Raw genomic sequence first — 26,309 nt, 5'->3', positions numbered from 1 at the left:
TGTGACTGCTATGCTACCCCAGTTTTCCAACTTTTCCGGGTTCCTTCAACATGGCTCCTCAGCCCACTGCAGCAGTTTGGTGCCACCCCATGAAACCCCCAGCAAGCATTCAATCACCCAGCTGCTTTCTCTCTCAGGTGACCACACTGATCTTTTGCACACAGCCACCTTAGGTAAAGCAGAAGCAACTTTGCTGCCTTTTTGGACCCAGCTTCTCTTCCAAATGTTTTCTACATGTGACTTTCTGAGCCTTTGAAATGCTGTGGTTCGTAACATAGTCCTGCCTTCAGAAAGCTACACTGTCTTTAAGATGCTTTTCAAAGACAAAACAGCTTTCTGAAGACAGTGCAGCTTTACGAAGAAAATCTTCAGAATGATAGCACAGCTTTACAAAGGCAACATAGCTTTATGAAGACAGTGCAACACTGAAAGGCTCAGAGAACCCCAAGTAGGAAATATATAAATATGAAGATAGCAAAGGCAACAAGGTGCTTCTGATTCAGGTGCTGGGAACAAAAGGTGAAAGGTCATTATATTTAATTCCTTTACAGTATGTTCTCACCAACAAGAATCACCACAACTGGTACTTATTTATCTGACATATTCTGTCCCACCAACTACATGGACCCTAAAAACATAATTTATTATTTGATGTTCCTAGGTAGCATAGTATAGGTAGTTCCAATTTAGTATCCACTATTGGAACCAGCAGTATCCTTTGCTCTATCCTTAAGCAAAGTGATTATTAAGTGCAAAATCATGTGACCATGACTGCATTTTCCTTTTCCCCCTTCTCCCAGCCTTTGGAATGCTATTCTGACACTGGGATAATTAGGCAAGGGAATTAATGTTTGTATTTATAGTCACTGGAGATGAAGGCATTACAAGAGAGTAAGCAGGCTAGGGAAAGTGGGAGGAGAACAACAATATGTCAGGCACCAGACAAAATGTACTGACTGTAATGGCAATTACATGATTGAGGGATAATGTGACTATCGTAAATGCAGCATTAGTTTTAAGGTTCTTTTTCAGGACTCTCGGAATGTTGAATGGTTGCTGGAGGAGTCAGCTGATAAGCAACGACTACTTAAACTAACTACTATTTTGCCCTACCTAAGAGGGGTAGGGGGGACGAGGACTTAAAAAGCAAAAGAAAGCAAATTGTCTCCTTTCTTGGAAGGATCCCATCCTAAGAAAAAATGATTTCAGGGCAGGAAGGATTAAACATGAATGGTTGAATAAATAAATCCTAAACCTAACAAAATTTAGAAGACTATCTTCACTGAAAATGTTTTTTTGTCAGTTGAATCATTTCATCTGAATACATCTACAATTTGAAGCCTTTGTAGACAATACATTGAAGATGTCCAACACTTTGAAGATAGTTTCAAAGCAATCACTTTCAACACAATAGATTTCAAAAGTTTAAAGCAATTTACTCTGACTGACTGCTATGTTACAGCTGGGAAATATGAATGCTGTAGATTAGTAAAATTAGTAAAAAGCCACCTCTTTTAGGGATGAAACTGACAATGCAGAAATCAAAGTGTTTCCTTAAAAAAAAGAAAAACAAAACAAAACCCTGGAGCAGCAAGTAACTCAAGTTTATGTACTCACGTTTATCTTCAAATAATATTTTAGATTTCAGATAAACTTCAGAAGGGTCAAGCTTTGGAGAAGACAACTTCACAGAAGTAGATGGAAAAGGCATTGGATGTGGAACAGGCTCACCAATGGCCTCTAAGCTTCCTGAATTTTCCTGCTTATTTATTTTCTGAAATAAATAAGATTCATATAAAATAGATCGCAAAAATGAATATTAACTGTCTTAAACAAGTAAACAGAAAGATGAGCAAAACGTTCTTCAATAAAAACTTTATTTTTTAATGAGATTGGAAATGTTTTGTGTTTTCTTATATTCTTCAATGAAACTTTTAATATGAATAATTAATTCATCCAATCTAACAATAGCAACATTGTGGCAGGATATGATGAAATATATTTCTGAGAAGGTATCTCAATCTCTCATGTCATAAACTCCCAACAGATTTGTTTACGAAAAATGTAATTATACACAGATGAATTATTTCCATATAGTATACATCTACTGTAATCAGATAACAGGATATACAAATGTATAGAATCCATAATTATGCACAAGCGAAGGGGGAGAAATTCTAGACTAGGTTTATGTTGACTTATCAAAATATTTCCATGCTCTTATTTTGGTATTTTATATAACTTCTCTCTATTCCAGGTATCTGATGCAATGTAATGGAGGTTGTATGCAAGCAAGAATATGAAAGGAGGTTGCAATCTGTCAGGATCAGGTGTTCATTCTAATCAATCATTTAATCCAGAATTAAAGTCACGGGAAAGTACTGACTCAATGTGCATTTTAGAGCTTTAACTGGGAGAAAGGGCATGGGATAGAGTAGACAGTATTCTGGCCCCTAAGTTGGCCAGCTCTGATGACTAGGTTGCAACAGGCTATGACTGTTGTAAGTAAGGAGGTGGAAGGATACAGCTGAAAATTTGCCAGCTTTGACTATATAGAGTGAGACCTGAATAGTCTTCATACTAAAAGGATATTTTTAGTGTACTCTTCATTCCACTATATAAGGTCTCTCTCTTTCTAAGATTATCTCAAGCATTGTACTGAATTACCCTAAAATTCGTGTCCTGAGATTTAGGAGAACCTTAGTATTTCACGTCTTCACAAAAGACCACAGAAGTGTCTCAACTAGTACTTAACTTTATGTACATACAGCAGGGCCCCTGCCGGAGTTCGTATTCATTTTGGATGCAACTATAAGCTAAAAGTGGAAGAGCATTATCTAATTCCAACGTCCTAGACCAGCTTTTCACAGCCTTTTCAGCCTGGAGGAACCTTTGAATATTTTTCCAGCCTTGGATAACCCTTGCACACACAGGCTCAAATATAGATCAGAAGTGCAAAAAATTTTTATTCATTTTACGGGTAGGCCCACATATATGCATTAACAATGTTCTTAAACTAAAAGTAAAGAATGATTTTTCCCCTTTCCCCCACCTTCTTCCCCTGTCTTTTGGGTGGATTCTGCTTCACTGGTGACTACATCAGCTCAGTCCCAGATCTGCTGTGCCCATCCTGAGACAGAACACACGCACCTTGACCACTGAACCTGCAGAAAGACAGGCTGAAAACTGGCAAGAGAGCCCCAGAACAGGCACTCTCGCATGTGCACACTCTCTGATATTCTTCCTCAGCTTGGCTCGGCTCACTTCTCGGCTTCAGCTTTGCTTACCTCTCCGCTTGCATGTTTTTGTGCAATCTTTGCCTCCGCCTGAGGTCAACACACACTCTAGTGGGCCAACCCAGGATTTGGAGTTGGGGTTTTGCTCAGTCTCTGCTTTTAAAAAATAAATCATGTTCTCCCAGGGAGCCTCTAGAGACCTCTCGCAGAATCCTAGGGCTAAGAAACCTCTAATTGAGAAACTCTATCCTAGATAAATAACAGTGAGTTGTGAGTTTTAGTCTGGTGACTAGCGCTAATCACTAACACTGGCAGATGACTAGTTTTTTTTTTTTTTTATAATTTGATTTATATGCCGCCCTTCTCCGGAGACTCAGGGTGGTTTACAATGCGTTAAGCAATAGCCTTCATTCTTTTGTATATTTTATACAAAGTCAGCTTATTGCCCCCACAAACTGGGTCCTCATTTCACCTACCTTAGAAAGGATGGAAGGCTGAGTCAACCTTGAGCCTTGGAGAGATTCGAACCAGCAGAAATTGCAGGCAGCTGTGTTAATAACAGGGTGCACTAAACCACTGTACTATCAAGGCTCTTTAAATGGTAAGTTTAAATGGTAAGATCCAGGAAATGGATGGCTCTGGGTCATTTGGTTTGTCTTCTTGCTCGTAAGTTGAAATCTTAGTTGATCTGTGCAATATAGAAATCACCATAATATATCTTGTTTTCTTAGAGCCTTCTTGAAGATGAGGACAAGGTTAGTCAAAGACTGCCCTTTTTGGCTTGTGAACTAACCTGAATAGTACTTGTCTGGGGCAAAGGACGATAACCGGTGCCTCTTTACAAGTGAGATGTACTTGCTACAACCCCTGTCTAGACAAGGTATCTATCTGTCTCTCCCTCTCCCTCCCCCTCCCCCCCCCTCTCCCTCTCCGGAGGCAAAAAACGGGCCGGTTTTTGGCCTCCCGAGGCCTCCACATGTCCCGTTTTTGGCCTTCTCGGCCTCCAGTACCTCTCTGCCGCCCCAAAATGGACACATTTTTGGCCTCCAGAGGCCACTGCGCATCCCATTTTTGGCTTCCCCGGCCTCCAGAAGGTGGGTGGGACCGATGTGGGCAGGACATTCTCATGGTCCTGCGTGGGCCGGATTAATGGCTTCGACGGGTGGTATCTGGCCTACGGGCCTATAATTTGAGGACCCCTGAGCTAATATATCCTGTTGGCTTCTAATCTTTTCCTCCATAACATTCAACATTTATATGAAAACACAGCCTGTGTATGTATGTTATCTAATGATTTGGAGCCTCATTATTACAGGAATGATACCCCCTCTAATTGCTCCCTACAATTAAGCCTGGATTAGAATTCTTTATTATTCCACCTCAGAGAACATATGTGTCTGTCATTCAGAGATGGTTGCATAGCTGTTGTATTTTTATGTCTGCTGATGTTAATATTCTGGCTATGAGGCATTCAAACTGCTGGCCTTCCAACAGGAAGTCGGATCAATCAATCAGCATGCAGGACATGCACCTCCACACAACATGCAGTTGGGATTTGGGATATGTACACATCTGCAGGAATGTATATCTGTCTGCAGCCATCTGTATATTATACTTATCCACCAATCCCTTTGCAGTATAAGTATGTAGTAACACCTATACATGGGTGGCTAAATCAAGCTTTAAATTTTAAACTCTAGGAAGGCAACCAGTACTATTAAATGTTACCAAAAATTGACAATGGGCTGAATGAGGAAGAACACATTAAAATAAAATGAAAACATGTTATGTAGCACCTTCGTTATATAGTACCTATACTGGATAACAGAGATTTAGGCTGCTATGTTGGACAGGCTGAACTTCCTCTGAAAGATTAAGTATGCTATATGGGAATATTCCTTGCTTTTCAGCAATTACCAGATTTGCACATGACAGCTGTGATAAAAAGTGCCTTTGTACCACTATAACTAAAATGCCAACTATAGCCCTTCTTAAGCTTGTTAAATTTGGCAAGTATTCAAGCGTAGGTTATAGATTTACATGTAGTCTTGACTACTGCAAAAGACTTACCATAGCTCTGTCTTGAAAGTGGAACTTTCAATTGACACAGTGTATAACATCTTGGCTGATATTCAGTGCAATGTACAATGTGATGATCATGTTATCATTGATTTAATAATTTAATATTTTTAATATTAAGCTTTAAAGTGTCAGAACTCCCTCCTACTCTTCCTGGACAAGTTGGTAGATGCAGCACAGCAAAGAGGAAAGTTTGAAATATTAATGGCTGGCAACTGCATAGCTGGATTGCTCTCAGAATTTATTCCCACACTGCCTGGTCAAATGAGCATTCCCAAGTAAAACAGGAATGTGATTTAATTGCTTACACCTGGAAATCTGAACTGCTGGAAGTACTGCTCTGTCTGGAGCACCAAGCAGCTGACTTGTCCAAAACCTGGAATGAGTTTGGATTCCAGGTTTGCATGTAGAAACCTCATGGCATGTTCACTCAAAGCCAAATCACTTTCAAAATTTCTTCCTACTCTGTTTGGAGAACCTGACAACGAAGTCAGGTTTTTCTGTAACTGCTGCTATATAAAGAACAACACAAGCTCATTTTTCTCATCTAAAAATGTGCTTTTCAGTTTGATTTCTTTACAAACTGAAAATCTTTATAAAAATATTGTCACTGAAATTACAAGCTTTTGTGCCTTTATTTCATACACAAATTAAACTTTAATTATTAAATGTAATTAGAATAATTCTTTGTTGCCTAGTCTTAGTTTTAATATAATTGTTAGTTTAATTGATGGAAGTGGTTTCAAACAAATTTATTTATCATTTAGGGCAGAGTTTCCCAAACATTTTCAGCTTTGCAGACTGGTGGGTGAGGGGTGAAGAGGGGAGGGTTCTGTGCGCATGGAGGTCAAGCCTGCGCATGCACAACTCTATTTGTGCCAGCTGCTCATTCAAATGGAGCATGTGTGCATGCACTCGCTGCTACTTGTGCAAGTAGGGATGTGCACGCTCATATGCTCACCTAGCACTTCTGCAGCCTGATAACTAAAGGCTCAAGGCCTGGTAGTAGACTCCCCAGGGATTGGGGACCCTTGATTTAGGAGGATGCAGCATCAAATAGTTTGAGACTTAAATAAAAGAACTCATGCTGGAAAAACAGGGTTTTTCATTATATAGCTATCTTAGAATGCAAATTCATATTTTAATAGTGCATCCAGAAAAAAAAAAAGAATAACAGTATTTTGTGTTTATCTCCCTCACACCTTAGTCCCATGACTGATAACTAATCTTGAGAACAAATGTTTTGACCACAATTCAGCTACCTTAAGCTTTGTTCCTTTATGACACAGCTTTCTTGGAACATGCTTCCTGACATGCACCCTCTAGTTCATTCTTGTGTTGTACTTTTTTCATTTCTCTTACCAAAGAACATTATGAGAACAAAGAGTCATTATTTTCATAGTTTGTAGAAAAGCATTTCATTCATTACAACTAATCAGTTCAGATTTTCCTTTAATGTGATGCCTTTTAATATTAATAGCAATAGCAATAGCACTTAGACTTATATACCTCTTCACATGGATTTACAATCCTCTCTAAGAAGTTTACAAAGCCAGCATATTGCCCCCAACAATCTGGGTCCTTATTTTATCAACCTTGGAAGGATGGAAGGCTGAATCAACCTTGAGCCAGTGAGGATCGAACCCCTGGCAGTCAGCAGAATTAGACTGCAATTTTGCATTCCAACCACTGCGCTACCATGCCTCTTAATAAAATTTATTGTCAATACAGTCAATAAATAAAACTTCTGCTCATAACCTTGACCTCAGAAGATGAACAAATGAAGAACAAAGTTTTTGCAAATCAGTTAAAAAGACTGAATATTAAGGGATTACTTTAAAATAGAAAATGTTACTTCATCTAAAACTGAGCAAACCCAGTAGTAAATTTGTAATTATTGAATAAATATTTACAATAGTTTTACACCACGAAATGTTTTTCTTTAACATCCTCCCATAACTGGCATAACGATTAAAACAATATATGTTTAGAAAAGAATGTCAAGAAAGTCCTAATAAAATGATTCAACAAAACCTTCTACAAATTTTTCCACAGATAGGGATATACAAGTTGCAAAAACTTTTATTAATACTCACATTATCAATACTGGGAGTTTTTGTAGGTGAGGAAGGTCCTAAAACAAAAAATAAATATTAATATAATCAATCAAAATATTCATGTTCTATGTTTTAAGGCTATGCAGTGATTCAGAAGGATAGAGCACCTTCGGAGCACATGTGGGCTTTCAATAAGTCACCATATTTTTAAAACAGTGGCTTTTTTTCCAGGATCATGCCAATAATTGCTACATCTGTACCCATATACACACAGAAGGATCTTTTTCTTCACATCCATAGCACTACACAAAGCTATCCTGAATATCATAACGAAAGAGTTAGACCTTTATAATCTGATAGTCTTGGCTCGCTATCAACATATTCACTTGGCAGCTTATCAAGAATTCAAGTTTCTTGGAAACAAGAACCAAAAATATATTTACTGCAAATATTACATCCAAAGTTTTTCAACTGGTAAGTAACAATAATAGTCCTTTCAAGCAATGAGAAGGACCTCTGTTTCTTACTAAACATTATACATGCACAATCCTTTTTCCCACATAACCTTTGCACATCACACAACAAATGGGAGGGAACTAATGTAAACATAATGACTAAGTCAAACCAGTATTTAAAAACTTTTCTTTATTTTCAATGCCACAATCTGAAAAGGGAATTTCAATGATAGATTATGTGCCTTGAAAAGGTTTTGGTGAATAAATATTAAATAAGTTATCTGCCCTTGTACATTCAGTCATGTATAATATGTTCTGAGGCTGCTTTTAATATATATATATTATAATCATAAAAATATGTGCTAATTATTCTATTATGAAAAACCGTCATTGTGACTAAATTAAAAGGATTTATGAATTGTCCACCAATCTCAGTACCAAGCTAAAATTCTAAGCAAGGGGACTCACCTGGCAATGTAGATTTCCCTCATAAATCTGTGATAACATGTCTTAATGGCACTTGAAGGGACAGCAATTTTTACACACATATATGCAATATTCCCGTGCAAAAAATAAAAAAATAAAAACCCAATCTAAATCAAATCAAACCCATTTCAAAGGCCCCCCCCATTCCAATATTTAAAATATTACTTTTAATTTTAAGATGCCATAGGCACTATTTTGTATTGGCCCATTACCATTCTACCAATTTCCTAAATATTTAAAGATGAATTTATCTGCATCAAGAGATTGTTTGCAATTAATGGCAAACTTCCATATTTTCCCAAGGACAATGAAAAGAATCAGTTTATCACCAACATAAAAATATCAATAACATGGCATTTTCCAATTCATTGTTATATTTTAATTAGATCAATAGATCATAAATGGGGAGTATAACAGCTACTGTACTACATTACATTAGAAGTTCACAGTTTTAGTACAAATAGAATGCTCAATGATAACTAATAACCAAAATGTATTTTAAAAAATGCATGAAAGTGACTTATTGAATAAAAAGCAAACACTTTCTACCATTACACTTCTACATTATCCTCAACAACATATAGACTCAGCAATGTTTGGCAGTAGATTTGTACAATTTAGCCATGTCAGCAATAATCAATTTGTATTGAATGAACTTTGCTAACAGTATCTACTGCCATTTCAAAATACAATTAGCACAAATATAATTGTATGTAACTCTATGTAATAAAGTCAATATTAATATCAAGACCACAAAGGAAAACAAGCTTATATGATATTTTACATTGGTTAACTGACCCTTACTGACATGAGATTAAGAAGTCAAAATAACAATAAAAAGCCATATATATAAAAAGACAGTGGACTAAGACAAACGAAAAGACGATCAACAAACTACAAGTGAGGTCTTTACATGGCACCACTCAGGTATACAACTTTTACATATTTATGTTCCTATGAAAATCTTGCCAATCAGATATAAATGGAAAAGAATTTTGCCTTTGGAGAAATGTATAGTTACTTGACCTTTAGAAACACTCACTGCATCTTCTGAGAGACTTATAGAAAAGATGCTTTTTACATTCTTTCTTTTACCATGGATGTAGAAATACAAACTTAAGAGTAGCAATATGGGCAACCACAGTAAGATCATATGTGCATTTTGTCATAATTCCAAAATGCCACAAATACATATTTGCATCAGATGTCCTGATGCCAAAAAAAGTAATCACAGAATTTGCATGATTCTATCACTGTGCATATGCCATCATTCTGGCACCATTGCACTTTCTTGTCAATGGCACTAGATAGAAGTACTACATTGTGTTTGAAAGCAACACAGGCATTTTAAGTTATAGCAAATTCATTTACATACCTCCTCTTAGGATAAGCAGTGGCACCTCTGCTCCAACTGGGAACTGCTTCAGAACTTCTACTACCTGGATGTGTGTTAAATTCTGTACATTCTGATGATAAATCTCTTTAATTACATCCCCTTTCTGAAGTCCATGACACCACTGGCTGTCTAAAATCATCTTCACCTTTTGTCCTGCAGGGCTATCAGCTATTGCAAATCCAAAACCTTTAGGTCCCTTGATCAGAGGAATTGTGACCATTTCTGTTTGAGAACATCCTGAAGAAGACCCTGTAGCCCTTTCTTCTCCAAAGTCTATTGCTGAAGGACCGTTCAGGCGTCCATTGACTAATATATGTCCAGTTTTACTATTGTGATCCAAAACCACTGTTCCTGGGATTAAATCCTGACTGAGTATACAGGTATCTCCTTTTGTAACTGGCTGGCCATTTAAGACAGGAGTGGCTGTAACAATATCTACAACAGGATCTTCACTTTCATCAGGCAGAGGATATCCACGACACAACGTCATATTCACATACTGATTGACGGGAACTAATTGAAACATCTGGACAACATCAGCATGGGTATGGCCAAGGACACATGTACCATTTATATCTACAATGACATCACCTATTAAAAATGAATAAAGTATTAACACAAATATATTTACATATATTAAAATAATCTTAGTAACCTCATTTTGGAGCATTATTAACATTTATTTATTTATTTATTTATTTATTTATTTATTTATTTATTTATTTATTTATTTATTTATTTATTTATTTATTTATTTATTTATTTATTTATTTATTTATTTATTTAAAACATTTATATAGGCACCCATCTTATAACAAACTTTGGGCATCTCCCAATCAAAATTCAGAACAATAATAATCAGATATTGCATCTGATTCTACCATTTTTCCTGAATTTTGCCTTGAACTTAATTTGTATTTGTTAAGAACTGACATCTAAATACTCATTTTCATTGGGTTTGGGGATTGTTTATGTACTTCCTAAGTGAAAAACAGGTAAGACTCATGCGCTAATGTATTGAAGTCTAAATTATATATTTTTTATTCAATTATATTGCTAGACTGTACAACCCATGACCCCCTGGGTCATCATTTCAGAGATATTTTTAACTAGATTTCTCAAAGCCTTCAATAATGGCAGAACTTTTAATGTACTTGAAAAGTTCTTAAAACTTTTCAGGAAGTGTTTTCTGACATTTTGTATGATCTCATAAAATGTCTTATGATCATTTTTATATAATAAAATGTTTTATAAAATTAGCCAAATTTCAATTCCATAGGTATCATGGCTCTCTGATTTTCGATGTATTCTGTAAGTAAGCCCATTTGAAGTACTTTGATTGAAAAATTGTTGCCCTATGATGCACCTAGACCTCTGCTAAATGGTATGCAACAGGCTTTAACGCTTTCTACACTCCTATTTAACACATACATAAAGACACAGGGTAAGGTCATCTGTCGCATTATCTAGATGCTCTATGAGAAGCCTTAACGTTTGCATTTTGTATTTATAAAGTTGTTCTTTCATTGTATTTCTGTATTTCTATATTGCTAGCTGCCCAGAGCTATGAGCTTAAGAAGGGTGGTCCATAGAAATTTTAGTAATTAATAAATGAATTTTAATTGGGAAAGAAAAAATGAATTGTTCCTGAATATCTAAAATACCAAACTCTTTTGTGATCCAGCTACACTATACATTGTAAAACCTCATTTACCTGATGAAATTTTGCCATCTTGTGCAGCAGGTCCATCCTTTAACACATTCTTCACCTGTAGAAATTCATCTGGTCTGTCTCCCCCAATTATTGTGAATCCAAATCCCATAGTACTTTTCTTCAGTGATGTTCGTATTAGTGTCCCTATCAACTGTGATGGATCTCGAGTAAAGAAAGGTTTTGCTTGTTCTGCACACAAAGAAAATGCTTTTAGGCATGTCTATTCAAAAGCTGGAGTGCAGAATAAGGCAATTCATATTGTAGTGATAAACTATTTTGAAATGTCAGATAAAAACTTTCTGGATGCACAGACTAGCATTATAAAACATGGATAGGTTTATATTATTCTGTTCTGTTAAATAATTCTTTATAAACACCCAATGCTGGGCCATATCAAAGTCTTCCTTCCATCCATCCATCCATCCATCCATCCATCCATCCATTCACCCACCCACCCACCCACCCACCCATCCATCCATCCATCCATCCATCCATTCATTCATCCATCCATCCATTTTCATCATTAAAAGTATTATGTTCTTGCTTCTTTCACAGAGAGAAGAACTTTGAAGATATTTTGCTTAACTGATTAACTATAAAAAAAATCTAAAAACTTTTTCTTTTATACATATATTCTGCCATTTTTTAAAATACTATTATACTACTTAGGATGAAAAAGTATTTATGTTATTAAGTTGGCATAGAAAACAATATTTTAAAATCATAAAAATATAAATGTCAGGAATTATTTCAGATTCATGTTTATAACAGTACAAATATTAGCTAACTACAGAAATCTAGCATAAAGAGACATGGTGATTATGATGACTGAATATATTCTTAAGAAATACATTTCAGGTTTTAACAGTAGCCACTGAAAACTGCACCTGGATTTGACAAGCCTCCATCAGTCTGTCCTAGCTGTTTTTTCCGTTTGGCTTCCAAAACTGGGTTTTCAAATTGAGTTTTCTGGTTGATGTGACTGCAAAATACACAACATGGTAGTGCAAATGGAATTACAAAATATTTACAGAAAAAGGTCCCTTTTTTCTGCATTATTGGATATTGCTGTCCATTCTTTTAACTTTCCAAGAGACAGAGGTTCTTACCAAAAATCCAGCAGAACTTCATTTCAGTAATTGCTAAGCTTCCAACACTTTAATACTTGCATAATTAATCTGAAAAACCCAGGCTGTTTTCCAAAATCTAGTAGCAAATTTTCATTTGAATACAAAGAATCAAATCAGAAGGGGCTGGTAGCTCAGCAGACTAAAAGCATTGTGATTAACACCAGCTGTCTGCAATTACTGTAAGTTCAAATTTCACCAGGCTCAAGGTTGACTCAGCCTTCCATCCTTTCTAAGGTAGGTAAATTGAGGACCCAGTTTGTGGGGGCAATAAGCTGACTTTGTATAAATATACAAAAGTATGAAGGCTCTTGCTTAACGCATTGTAAGACGCCCTGAGTCTTCGGAGAAGGGCGGCATATAAATCAAATTTAAAAAAAAATATGAATCAAATGAATACAAAGAATCAGATTGTTTCTAATGATCAACTGAGATTTGAATTCAAACGAATGAATTTAGGACAAAATCTAAATTCAACCTTAGTTTAGGAAGAGGGAGAAATTACAAGTGCTGCCTATTGTTTAATATGTTGATAAAGATAATAAAAGGGCATGAGAATAATTATCTGATAAATCAGTTGTAAAGACTGGGTCTTAAATCATTATTTTTATTTATGGGGATAAGAAAACTATTTGGATCAAGTTTAATTTAAAAAGCAAGAAATATATATTTTTTTAGTCTATCGCACTTTTGGGTGGGTCTACAAACAATAATCAAGAACATAGATTTAAATAAAGCCCCCCTCATTTGTGATCTTGTTCAGGAGGGGGGAGCGGACCTGGTGGGCATTACGGAGACCTGGTTGGGCCCGGAGGGAGGGGTCCCTCTGGTAGAAATGTGCCCACCAGGCTTCCACGCATTCTATCAGCCAAGGTCACAGGGGAGGGGCGGGGGAGTAGCGGTTATTATTAGAGAAAGCCTTAGGCCGAGGGAGGCCACTGTTCCTCAGACGGCCGGCTGTGAGACCCTCCTTGTGAAGTGGGGTCATGGGGTTCAGATGGATTTGCTGATCATGTACCTGGCTCCCTGCCATGTGGCAGCAGCCCTGCCCGAGCTACTCAACGTTATTGCCGCGGTGGCGGTTGATACCCCCAGACTTATGGTCATGGGAGATTTTAACTTGCCGTCCGTGGGTGACGCGTCTGAGGGGGCTCAGGAGTTCATGGCTTCCATGACGGCTATGGACCTGACCCAACTAATTCATGGCCCTACGCACACGGGGGGGGGGGGGACACACTGGACTTGGTTTTTGTCTCTGGACAGTGGCTGAGTGATCTCGAGATAGGGGATATAGTCATCGAGCTCTTGTCATGGTCGGATCACTCTCTCCTTCGCCTTGACCTTCGAACTGCTGCACCCTGCCGCAGGGAGGCGGAATCGATAAGATGGTACCACCCCAGGAGCCTGATGGAACCTGACAGGTTCCAGATGGAGCTTGGGCCAATCCCCGAGGTTCTGGCTCACGCCTCAACTGGAGACCTAGTGGCCGCCTGGGATAGGGCGGCCGCTGGAGCTCTGGATCGAGACGTGCCTTTGCGGCTTCTGACCCGGCCGATCTCACTTGGCTCCTTGCTTCACCAAGGAGCTGAGGGAGATGAAGCGCCGGAACAGACGCCTAGAGAGTAGTTGGAGGGCTAGTCTTTCTGAATCGGACCAGACATTGGTAAGATCTCATATTAAGAATTACCTGGTGGCGATAAAAGCAGCAAAATGTACTCATTTTGCTGCTCTTATTGCGTCATTAGATAATCGCCCTGCTGCCCTGTTTAGGGTGACCCGCTCCCTGCTCCACCAGGAAGCGCGGGAGGACCCCTTGGAGGGAAGAGCCGAGGATTTTGTTCAGTATCTGTATGACAAAATCAGTCAGATTCGGGAAGATCTGGACTCCGACTGGGGAGATCCAGCGTGGGTGACGGAGGCAGGTCTTGAGAATGTTATCTGGGATGAGTTTGATCCTGTGACCCCTGATGACGTGGACAGGATTCTGGGTAGACTGAATGCGACCACATATTTATTGGACCCGTGTCCCTCCTCGTTAGTGCTGGCTTCCCAGGAGGTGACGCGAGGCTGGCTCCAGGGGATTATAAATGCTTCATTGGGCGAGGGTGTCTTCCCCGCCACCCTGAAGGAGGCGGTGGTGAGGCCTCTCCTCAAGAAGCCTTCCCTGGACCCGGCAGTATTGGCTAATTATCGTCCAGTCTCCAACCTTTGCTTCGTGGCGAAGGTTGTTGAGAGTGTGGTTGCGCAACAGCTTCCCCAGTACCTGGATAAAACGACGTATCTGGATCCGTTCCAGTCGTGTTCCAGGCCTGGGTACAGCACGGAAACGGCATTGGTTGCATTGGTTGATGATCTCTGGAGGGCTCGGGACAGGGGTTGCTCCTCTGTCCTGGTCCTGTTAGATCTCTCAGCGGCTTTTGATACCATAAACCATGGTATCATGCTGCACTAGTTGGAAGAGTTGGGGGTGGGAGGCACCGTACTACATGGTTCTCCTCCTTTCTCTCCAACCGGTTGCAGTCTGTGTTGACAGGGGGGCCGAGGTCGACCCTGAGGCCCCTCATATGTGGGGTGCCACAATGATCGGTTCTCTCGCCCCTTTTGTTCAACATTTATGTAAAGCTGCTGGGCAAGATCATCCGTGGTGTCGGGGTAAAGTACCACCAGTACACTGATGACACCCAGCTGTACATCTCCACCCCGGACCACCCCAACGATGCTCTTGAAGTGATGTCCCGGTGCCTGGAGGCCGTACGGATCTGGATGGGGAGAAACAGGCTCAGGCTCAACCCATCCAAGACCAAGTGGCTGTGGTTTCCGACGTCCCGATATAGTCAGCTGGTGCCATCGCTGACTACTGGGGGCGAATCATTGGCCCCCACGGAAAGGGCTCGCAACTTGGGCATCCTCCTGGATTCACGGCTGTCTTTAGAAGAGCACTTGACAGCGGTGACCGGGAGGATTTTTCATCAGGTTCGCCTGATCTGCCAGTTGCATCCCTTTCTAGATCGGGACTCCCTACGGACAGTCACTCATGCCCTCGTCACCTCCCGTCTGGACTATTGTAATGCTCTCTACATGGGGCTCCCCTTGAGGAGGACTCGGAGGCTCCAACTGGCGCAGAGTGCGGCCGCGCGGGTGGTTATGGGAGCGACGTGGCGTTCCCATGTAACACCTCTCCTGCGCGAGCTGCACTGGCTCCTGGTGGTCTTCCGGGTGCGCTTCAAGGTTTTGGTTATCACCTTTAGAACGCTCCATGGCTTAGGACCTGGTTATCTACGGGACTGCCTGCTACCACCAATAGCCTCCCACCGGCCAGTATGCTCCCATAGAGAGGGGCTCCTCCGGGTGCCGTTGGCCAAACAATGTTGACTGGTGGCCCCTAGGGGGAGAGCCTTCTCTGTGGGGGCACCTACGATCTGGAACGAGCTCCCCCCGGAGATACGGAGGATCCCGGATCTGCGCACCTTCCTTCGCGCGCTCAAGACTTTCTTATTTCATCAAGCTGGCCTGGCCTAAATCTTTTCCCCTTTTAAATGTAAATTTTAATTTGTTTTTAAATTATTGGGTATTTTAAATTCGTCTCAGCCAAATTATTTAATTCGTTATTATTCTATTTTAAATTTTTGTATTTATGTGTTTTATTCTGTGGCTGTTCACCGCCCTGAGTCCTTCGGGAGTAGGGCGGTATATAAATCCAATAAAAACAAAAAACAAACAAAAACAAAAGAACAAAATTTTTGTTAGAGTTATCAGTCAACAATTTTGTTATTTCTAAATTACTTAGTTATCCTGCTGTATCTATTTTGGTGATTCACAATGTTTAAAAAGAAAAAATAATAATAAAACTATACTCTGGATATTTACTTGGTCTAAGAAAATAATTTGCTCCAAATTGAAACATTCCACATATTCAGAGGAATAAAGAGACTGTTAAGACCCAAAGTCTTATTTTAAAAAGTATGTAAAACTTTGATAAAATTGTAAAAATTTCTAATATACTTTTTGTGATATTCCCAAATCCCCTTAATAATAAAATTATTAATAATGTTCAAATGGAGTTACTATATTGCAAATAAAATGTATCATTAAAAATAGTGGACACTTTATCATTTTATTTAAATGCTACTCATTTTTCCAGTATTGTTCTTATCCAAGTAGTCATAATTAGGACTGGAACTTCTATCTCTAAGTGATGCAGCCATTAACTCAACTAACTAATTTTACAATCTGTTTTGCCATGATTGTAAAGGGGATCATAGTGGTTATTAAATGAATCACACGGTCATTAAGTGAATATAACTCCCTATAACAGCCAGTGTTAATAAAAGCTGTTACTCAAAAGGGTTTTTTTAAATTTCCTTTATAAAATTCATATAATGCATTTAGAGCAGAAAGCTAATAAATTGTTTTTTATTCTTCTAAAGGATAAGTAGATCTACTTATTAAATTTCCTGAAAAGGAAGAAAATATTAGTTAACTAGTCATGCTTTATAATAAAATTACTGCTATCCTACTGCTATACTGTGTACTGAACAAATATATATCATATCAGAGCCACTCTATGAAAGTGATGGGCAGTTAAGAAGTGGAAGGGAGGGATTTGGTTATTCAATTAATTATGGACTTTCAACACTTAGGCAAAAAAACTTACTCAACATAGTATGTTCCATACTGAGGGTCTTCTATTTTTTCCCAGCCATAAGGAAGCTCTGTAATTAGAAGAGAAAAACTGATGAGTTTATTACTTTTTTTAATCCCACTTATACCATGGGGATGCAGGACAATGTACTACAAATTTACAAATATAAAAATAATGTAAAATTAAAAAAAAAAAATTAAATGGAGATGACACGGAAACCAACTAAATCAAAAACAGAAACAATATTCACTGAACTAAACTCTGGTTCAGAAACAAGTCAGTTTAAATATCAATTCAGTTGTCTTTGGTCGACCTGGCAGTGCCTTTTCAAGCTTTTCAACCAATCTTTGATTATTGTCATAGACCAGTGTTATGTGATAGCATTTGTGATGGCATTTCATCAACTGGCACATCTGCAGTTGCCTGTGATCATATAACTGCAATTTATAATGTTTGTTTCCACTTTTTAGCAAAAACACCCAATGGCAAACAATGGGTTCAGGTAACAACCCCAACATTCACTTTACAACTGTAGCATTCACTTTATGATCATGATGTTTACTTAACTGCCACAAAAAAAGATAATAAAACAGGTCTGGTCACATGGTGACTCACTTTATGACCATCACGACTTAAGATTGTAAGCCCATTACAATTCTAAGTCAAGAACTATCTATACAATCACTTCTCCAAGCAAAAATGAAACAAAATTATCACAGTTTTAGACAGTTCAAACTAGACAGTTATAAAAACAGAGTTCTGGGAAAATTTTAAAAAAATATTTCCATTATTTAAAAAAAAAAACCTTGACTCAATAATGTTACATTACTTTGTTATCCTTTCCTTCCCTTATCCACTCAATACCTTTATTCACACAAAACAGTTTAAACTATAACATTTTTCATCATTTGACTAACTCAGGGGTCGGCAACCTTAAACACTCAAAGAGCCACTTGGACCTGTTTCAGGTACAGAAAAACCGGAAGCCACAAAACCTGGGTGGGCTTGGCCAACTCGATATCACTCACTCTCACCCAGTCACGTAGATGTATAATAGTTGCATATTAGGAAGTCATGTGAATTGCCAAAGCAATATGTTACTCTCACTCTTATACAACATAAATAGTAAATTACCTTGGGGATTTGTATTGCCATTTCAAAGTGAAGAGTTTCCATTCCTGTCCCATCACTGGTTGGCCCCGCCCCTCTTATTTCTTTTTTGGACTCTAGCCTGAAGTGGCAGGAAGTGAAGGCTGCCTTATGTGCAAATGTGGTGTAAAGGCAGGTACAGGGCAGCTTCGCTCCTGCACTCTCTGGTGACCCTCTTCCCCCTCCTCCTCTCAAGATGCCTGGGCCAGCTGTGGCTGAGCCAGGAGCGTGCGCACACGCAGGGAGACCCTACTCAAGTGAGTGCCAAAGTTCAGGAAAGGCGCAGGCGGGGTAGGCAGCGGCTCGCTTAAGAAGGGTCTCTCCACGCGTGTGCACACTCCCAGTTCATCCACAGCCGGCCAGGGGGTTACGAAAGGACCCCCTGGCCAGGGGAAAGGAAGAAGGAGGAGGAGGAACAGGAAGGAGAGTGCAGGAGCGAAGCTGCAATGTACCTGCCTTCACGCCACATTTGCATGTAAGGCAGCCTTTGCTTCCTGCCGCTTCGGGCTGGAGTTCAAAAAAGAAATAAGAGGGGTGGGGCGAACCAGTGATGGGACAGGGAGCCGCGACAGAGGGCCCAAAGAACCACTTCTGGCTCCGGAGGCGTGGGTTGCTGACCCCTGGACTAACTCCATGCTCAGGCCTTTTCTTGTGCCAGACCATTATAGCCTTACCAATCAGCATCAGGGATGCTAAAAGTTCACCCCTTATGTTTCACTTCCTGTTTCTACCTTTTCCCCATTGCTATAATGGTTTAAAAAAAACACTGATGTGATTATGGTGGGTGCCAATCCAGTCTGGCTCAGGAACAATTGAACTACCTTCACTTATTTCCGTCTCTGTCATCTTTCTCTTCTGTGGCCCACAGTTGGAAAATCAGCAGAGACATAGAACCATGTGGCTGAAGAAACTCCATTTTCACAGACCACTTTAGAATTTCATCTTGGTCAAGAATGTCAGAATAGACAAGATTGTGGAAGGTGGAATTTACATGACACGGTAAAACTGACACTGCCTGAATCCATGATGTTAGTGCTGTTCATGTCTTTGCACAAGAGAATTCCTTCCATGGATCAGTCAAGCATATTGAAAACATTGCAAACATTTTACCAGGTTTATTATATCTCATTAGTTCCTCAAGTCAAACTTAACTCCTGATAATAACTTGGGATATGTCCATAAAAAATTCTGAGAAAAAATATATAGTCTGATTTGTTGAGTTTTTCCAAACCAGTACTAAGGATGATAATACTTCCATAAAGTTATAGCTTCAGAATCATATTAAAAATAAAAATAACTAGATGTTATTTTATTTAAGCGACTTGACTTTGGTCTGACAGCATAAAGAAAGAGCAATGGTGATGAAAGCCATACTGTTATGATGAACTGAAGATGTACCGTGGGTCTTATTTTCTTTTGAACCCCGAAATAAGGGTTTGGCATTAATTGGAAGGGGGGTATCTTATTATTTTGGGGGTGGAGGAGGCGGCGAGCATGGGACTGGATGTTCCGTAATCGCTGCCGCCTCCCCTCCGTTCTTCGCGCCAGCTGAGTGGCTGGCCGCTGCTGCCCTGACGTGTCCCACCGCTGCTACTGCCTCGTGGAGCAGGACTCTGCAAGACTTGTTGTGCCATTGCACACATGAACAGCAACACTGTCACGAGCTTCATCATATCAGCACAGCTGGCGTCCTGCCGCTCGTAGCTGTGCCATTATGTCAAGCCTTGCAGCAGTGCTGCCATTCGTGCAAGAGCACAAGCCTTGCAGAGTCTTGCTCCATGAGGCGGCGATGGCGCAATGAGTCTCACAAAGACTCATTTCTGACAGGTGAGGCGGGGGAGAAGCGAGATGTGTGGAGTGAGACGTGGCTCCCCTTGCCATCTCTTCTCCCCCCCCCCTTGCTAGGCACGGCAGGGCTCCTGACCCTTGCTTAGCCACCAGCTCCCTTTAGGGATGCAATTTGGGGTGGCAAGTGGGGCGGGCGAGAAGCGGGACGCGCGTCTTAGCTTTCAAGCTCCGTGGCGTTCCTCACAGTTGTGTCCAGGGAAAAACGTTGTAAAATAAAACTTCTTGCGAGTTCAAGAGCTTTGACTGAACTCGCAAGAAATTTTCTCTTATAACATGTTTGTAAAAGAATGCTTATATTAGATCACATATCAATAAAAACATGTGTTTAGCCATTTAAACCAAGTTCTTCATTTACACCTCATTCAACTGCACATTGTTTAAAAAAACCCAAACAAATAAACCATTCCAAACCCAACATCCAAAACCCAATTGCATTTCAAGTCGACAGATATAAAGTTTAAAAATTGTATGGAAATAAGGCTCATCTTAAATCTAAGTTATTTCTTATCTGCCTCAACACATATTGAGAAAAAAAGGACTGCATAATTAATTCATTTATTTGTGTATCTATCAAAGCCAAAAATAATACGTTTTGCATAATCTTTTATAACAGCAAATGTTCACTGCATAGAACACTTCTATGAGTAGAAGAATATGGATTCAGAAAATTATATAATGGTATTTTTTAAAAAATCATATTATAATTAAACAAAAGTTCACATGTACTGACTCGTGATTAAAATAGATACATATAACAGTTTAATCTTAATTAAATTATTAATTTTTAATAATTTTAATAATTAGTTTAATTATTAAGCAGCAAATAAGAAATTTCAATGAACTATTGCATTTTCCTTTTTTAGTTTTTGTTGTTATTCTAAAGCAGGTGTCAAACTCGATTTCATTAAGGGCCGCATCAGGGATGTGTTTGACCTTGTGGGTGCGGGGGGCTGCGGTAGCCGTGGTTAGGGTGGGTGTGGCCAGCTTGACATCCCTCATGTCTGGGGCAGCTGTGGTGGCCTGGGTGGGGCTGGGGGGATCCACTGTCTCCAGCAGAGGAAGGTGAGACCAGGGAGGGACACCAAGGGTTTGGCGCTCAAACAGAGGCCCACTCCCTCTCCATGCAAGGAGACCCCACTTCCAAAGCATCCTCAGCGATAGGATGGGAGACTACCAGGAGAGGTCAGGAGGAGAAAATGGGATGGCGAAAGGGCAGCAGGGCTGCTGGTGGCTAACTGCTAAGGCAAGGCCTTCCTTCCTTCCTTCCTTCCTTCCTTCCTTCCTTCCTTCCTTCCTTCCTTCCTTCCTTCCTTCCTCCCTCCCTCCCTCCCTCCTGTCTTTCCTTCTTTTTCCTTCTTTGCTCTCTTCCCATCCTCCCTTCTTTTTCTTTGTCTTCCTCTTTCCCTTTCTCCTTTCCTGTCCCTTTTTGGATGCTCAAATGCAAAAGGGTAAACATTTCTCCTTTTGTTGTTTTGCTTTTAGTTTGTTTTGCTAGCCTTCTGCCAGTGAAAACAGAGGCGGCCGGGGGGGGGGGCACATGCAGCCTAGGCCTCATTTTCAGCTATGATGGCCTTCTGCAGCCCTTTGCCAGTGAAAATGGAACTTGGGGTGTGCGCACAGCCCCTCGGGCCCCATTTTTGATCATGACGGCCTCCTGCAGCCCTTTGCCAGTGAAAATGGAGCTCAATGGGCCTGTACATGCCTACCCCCCAGCTCCTGTTTTCTCTGGCAGTCGTCTACAGGAGGCTATTGTGGCTGAAAATGGAGCCTCCTGAACTCCGTTTTGGCTGGCAGAGGCACTTCAGGCCCTATTTCCATGGCAGCCCCATGGGCCAGATCTACTGTATTTTCCGGCGTATAAGACGATTTTTTAACACATTAAAATCTTCTCAAAAGTCGGGGGTCGTCTTATACGCTGGGTGTCGTTCTCCTGTAACCAGGCAGACCAGCCCGAAAGACTCTGACGAGCCTTAAATGGCTCTGACGATCCAAGCCCTGACGATCTGCTAATCAGGCAACTGAGTTGGGATCGCCAGAGCCATGGGGAAGGGAAAAACTTTTCTCTTTTCACATGGCTCTGACGATCCAAGCCCTGACGATCTGCTAATCAGGCAACTCAGCTGGGATCGCCAGAGCCATGGGGAAGGGAAAAACTTTTCTCTTTTCACATGGCTCTGACGATCCAAGCCCTGACGATCTGCTAATCAGGCAACTCAGCTGGGATCGCCAGAGCCATGGGGAAGGGAAAAACTTTTCTCTTTTCACATGGCTCTGAAGATCCAAGCCCTGACGATCTGTTAATCAGGCAACTCAGTTGGGATCGCCAGAGCCATGGGGAAGGGAAAAACTTTTCTCTTTTCACATGGCTCTGACGATCCAAGCCCTGGCGATCTGTTAATCAGGCAACTCAGTTGGGATCGCCAGAGCCATGGGGAAGGGAAAAACTTTTCTCCTTTCACATGGCTCTGACGATCCAAGCCCTGACGATCTGCTAATCAGGCAACTCAGTTGGGATCGCCAGAGCCATGGAGAAGGGAAAAAGTTTTCCCCCTCCAGCTTGCTTACCTTAGCTGCTTGCCTTGCCTTGCTTCGCTTGCCTGAATCCATTCCATCAGCAAGCAACTCCCTGCCTGCAATCAAGCAGGCAGGGAGTTGTGGACTTCAACTCCCAGAATTCCTCAGCCAGCAAAACAAAGCTGGCTGAGGAATTCTGGGAGTTGAAGTCTACAAGTCTTAAAGTTGCCAAGGTTGGAGACCCCTGTTTTATTGGGTAAGTTTTTTTCCCCTTTGGGATCTTTAAAAAAAATAGTTAATTGGGGTTTTTTTTAGTTGTTCTTTTTTAGACATAGCAATTTAAAGTTTAGGAAGTTTTAAATTTAGCTTTCATATAAAAATAAAAATAAAATAAAATAATATTTGTGCAGCTTTCTGAGATTTAGTATGTTTTTGTAGTGTTTCACTTTAACTACACAAACACACAAAATCTCACAAAGCTGTATGTGGAATTTTTTGTGTGTAAAGTATGAAAGTTGGGTTTTGGGGCTTTTTGTGGCTGTGTGAGGTTCCTGCTTGTTTCAGAGGCCATTTTGGGTCTAGCACAGCTGCTTTTACATTGTGGGTGAGCCAGTTGTGTTGTGTTGTGTTGTGTTGTGTTGTGTTGTGTGTCTGTAAAGTGTGAAAGTTGGTTTTGGGGGCTTTTTGGGGCTGTGTGAAGTTCCTGCTTGTTGCAGGGGCCATTTTGGGTCTAGCACAGCTGCTTTTACATTGTGGGTGAGCCTGTTGTGTTGTGTTGTGTGTGTGCAAAGTGTGAAAGTTGGGTTTTTGGGCTTTTTGTGGCTGTGTGAGGTTCCTGCTTGTTGCAGGGGCCATTTTGGGTCTAGCACAGCTGCTTTTACATTGTGGGTGAGCCAGTTGATGTTTTTTAATTTTTATTTGGTGTGCGTTGGAAGAGGGGTAGTCTTATATGGTGAGTATACCCCAAACCCTATATTTTAACAGGAAAATTCGGGGGTCGTCTTATACGCCCAGTCGTCTTATACGCTGGAAAATACGGTAAGCTTCACTCTAAATTCTATAGCACATGATTCCCATATCCTATATTTTAGGGTCAACAGTAAAGGAATCTGAAATTAAGACATAAGTCATAAACTAGTATTTGCTAAAATAGCTATGAAATTCTTGGAAAATATATTCAGATGCTGTGATGTGTCCCTATTTACAAAAATCCAAATCATGCAGATAATGCTTTCCCTGTGACATTCTCTGGAATGTTGTACTTTGAAGAAGAAGCAAAGGAAGCACAGAAGCACTGAAAGCATAGTAGCACAAAAAGAATATTAATGCTTTTGAAAGCTGGTAGTGGAAAAGACTCTCGAAAATACTATTGATAGCCAAGAAAAACAAACAGATAAACAAATTAACAGAATTTTCACTTGAGGCACAAACGACCAGGCTCAATTAATGTTCTTTGGATACATTATGTGAAGCCTATGGAGAAGGCTCTGATGCTGGAAAAGACGGAAAGAAAAAGAGGATGACCAGCAACAAGATGGAAATAATTAATTGCAGTAGTGATGTGTGCACTGTTGGAAGATCAGAAGGACCAATTGGAGACAGATAGTCCTACAGGAAATCTGTCTATGTGATCACTAAGAATCAACCCCAACCTGAGGACACATAATTCATCAGTAAAAAGCCAGTGGGAGAGGAAATGTGAGCACTGTGCTGTGGAGTCTCTTCCCTGCTACTTAAAAATCTATATGAAATCACTGAGTGATTTCATCCATCAGTTTGAAATGAGACAGCATACATTTGCTAATACTACTCTGTTGAATACTGCCAGTCTGAACTTTTTTAGGGGATGGGAGAAGATAAAAGAGAATGAAAAAAATTGTAGTTCTGGGAAGCAAGAAGGGTTGGCCAATTGGGTTACTGCTGTTCACTCTAGTTACAGTTGTCTCTCAAAACATCTGGAAACTCCTATTGGTTCAAAATGCAGCAGCCCACAAGTTAATGACTCTTTGTGCCACAACCACACAGCATTTCTTTTTGGGTTGCCAGTAATTACCCAAGTACAATTCTCTGCATTACCCAGACATTACAATATTCACACCCCATCAATATCTATTGATGGTTCTGTGGTTCTGAGAAGTAGAAGTAGGAAGGGAAATAACAGACAATGGTTTGTTTGTTTTTCAGTTGCAGTCCCTGCATTTTGGAATGCCTGAACTGGGAATCTAAGGAACAAAAGAAATCAATAAAACAAAATAATGACCAACTCAAATGTGAATACTGATGCTATGGAGATTTTTTTTTTTAAAAATGAAGTGTTTGGTGTCATGTAATACAGACTGCCCAGATGGAAGGTCTTAAAATGGAATAATTAGGGAACCACCATTTCTGGAACAGAGCACTGGGAGGCATCTTCAAGGTGCTCCAGCTGCAGGCTGATCTTGAAATATAAAAGGAGTTATATATGCTATAGAAAGAATTGATCAGAGTGCAACAAGATTACAAGGATGTGATAAATGTATGTGAATCAGATACTATAATGCAGAAGCATTATGCAACTGATTAATACAGTTAGTAATTGATGGAATTGATGAGTAAATTGACATTTGAAATAAGAGAGCAGGAAGATAGACAATATTATTTGATATGGGATTTATTTTACCAATGGATAGAGAATAAGAATTGGAAATAATTATGATATAAATCATAATCTTGAAATCTTTGGAAATAAGCTAGCATGTTTAGTAATAAATTGAAGAGAGGAGGAGCACAAAAAATGCCACCGACTGAAACTCTGTCTTTGATTGTATGGAATGATAATGTTTTTTAATGTTCTGTTTTGTTTTTGTTTTTGAAAAAAAAAACACAGTAATTTATTACACCAGGAAAGCTTTTTCTCAACAATTCAATAAACATGAAGTAAGCCCTACATAACAGGGTTTAGAGTTTAGGGTTAGGGTTAGCAGCTTCTTACCTCCATCTTCACAATCTTCAGGGGCTTTGGCCTTTTTACACAGACGAGGATCCAGCCAGGTGGTAGTTTTCGTATTGTGGCTATGGAGTCAGAGAAATTAATTAGAAAATAGTAATAAAAAGTTCCCTTCATTACAGAAACATGTTGCAGCTTATCTTCAGACACTGGCACTGTATGTGTGTGTGTGTGTATGGGAGGGAGGGGGAGGGGGGCATAAATGAAGAAAAATTTCTAAGCATGTAATTTCATTTTTATTAAATATTTCAAAATGGAACCCTGGCTATGTTGAATTATTTGTAATTTGTAAATAATTCATAATTATTTGAAAATAACTTCTGATTTCTGATAAAAATAACCAAAGAGATGAACTGTGCTTCAACATTCTGAAAGATGCTTGAATCATGTTCTGTTTTTAAAATAACAGATTTATATGAGAGAAAAAACTTGTTAAACAGCCAAAATCTGTTTAATCATAGTCACAGTTGACATAGTTTTCGACAAAACAACAGATTTGTTTTGAATGGGGTTAACTTAGGTTAAAGTTGTCAGAAAATACTGATAACTAATGATTTAGCATTCAATGAATGATACAGTCATGATTTGTGTAGGTGTCTGTGTATTTTACCAGAGAAGAA

At 39.7% G+C, this 26,309-nt stretch overlaps 1 protein-coding gene across 1 annotated transcript in view; it reads right to left on the bottom strand.

Moving 5' to 3' along the window:
* MAGI3 (membrane associated guanylate kinase, WW and PDZ domain containing 3) overlaps positions 1–26,309 on the bottom strand; it is a 111,798-nt gene that overhangs the window by 29,333 nt on the left and 56,156 nt on the right. The window contains exons 6-12 of the mRNA XM_070941577.1: positions 25,675–25,754; positions 17,205–17,262; positions 12,311–12,405; positions 11,424–11,612; positions 9,689–10,300; positions 7,412–7,449; positions 1,618–1,774 (exon numbers count right to left, since the gene is read on the bottom strand). Of these exons, the coding sequence (XP_070797678.1) occupies positions 1,618–1,774; positions 7,412–7,449; positions 9,689–10,300; positions 11,424–11,612; positions 12,311–12,405; positions 17,205–17,262; positions 25,675–25,754 (1,229 nt within the window). The remainder of the gene's footprint in view (positions 1–1,617; positions 1,775–7,411; positions 7,450–9,688; positions 10,301–11,423; positions 11,613–12,310; positions 12,406–17,204; positions 17,263–25,674; positions 25,755–26,309) is intronic.

Source organism: Pituophis catenifer, unplaced genomic scaffold (assembly GCF_029215685.1).
Source record: "Pituophis catenifer annectens isolate HBS135680 unplaced genomic scaffold, rPitCat1.0.hap2 SCAF_3, whole genome shotgun sequence".
Lineage (NCBI taxonomy): Eukaryota > Metazoa > Chordata > Lepidosauria > Squamata > Colubridae > Pituophis > Pituophis catenifer.
The sequence above is the reverse complement of the archived record's forward strand: the minus strand, read 5'-3'. Positions and strand labels throughout refer to the sequence as shown.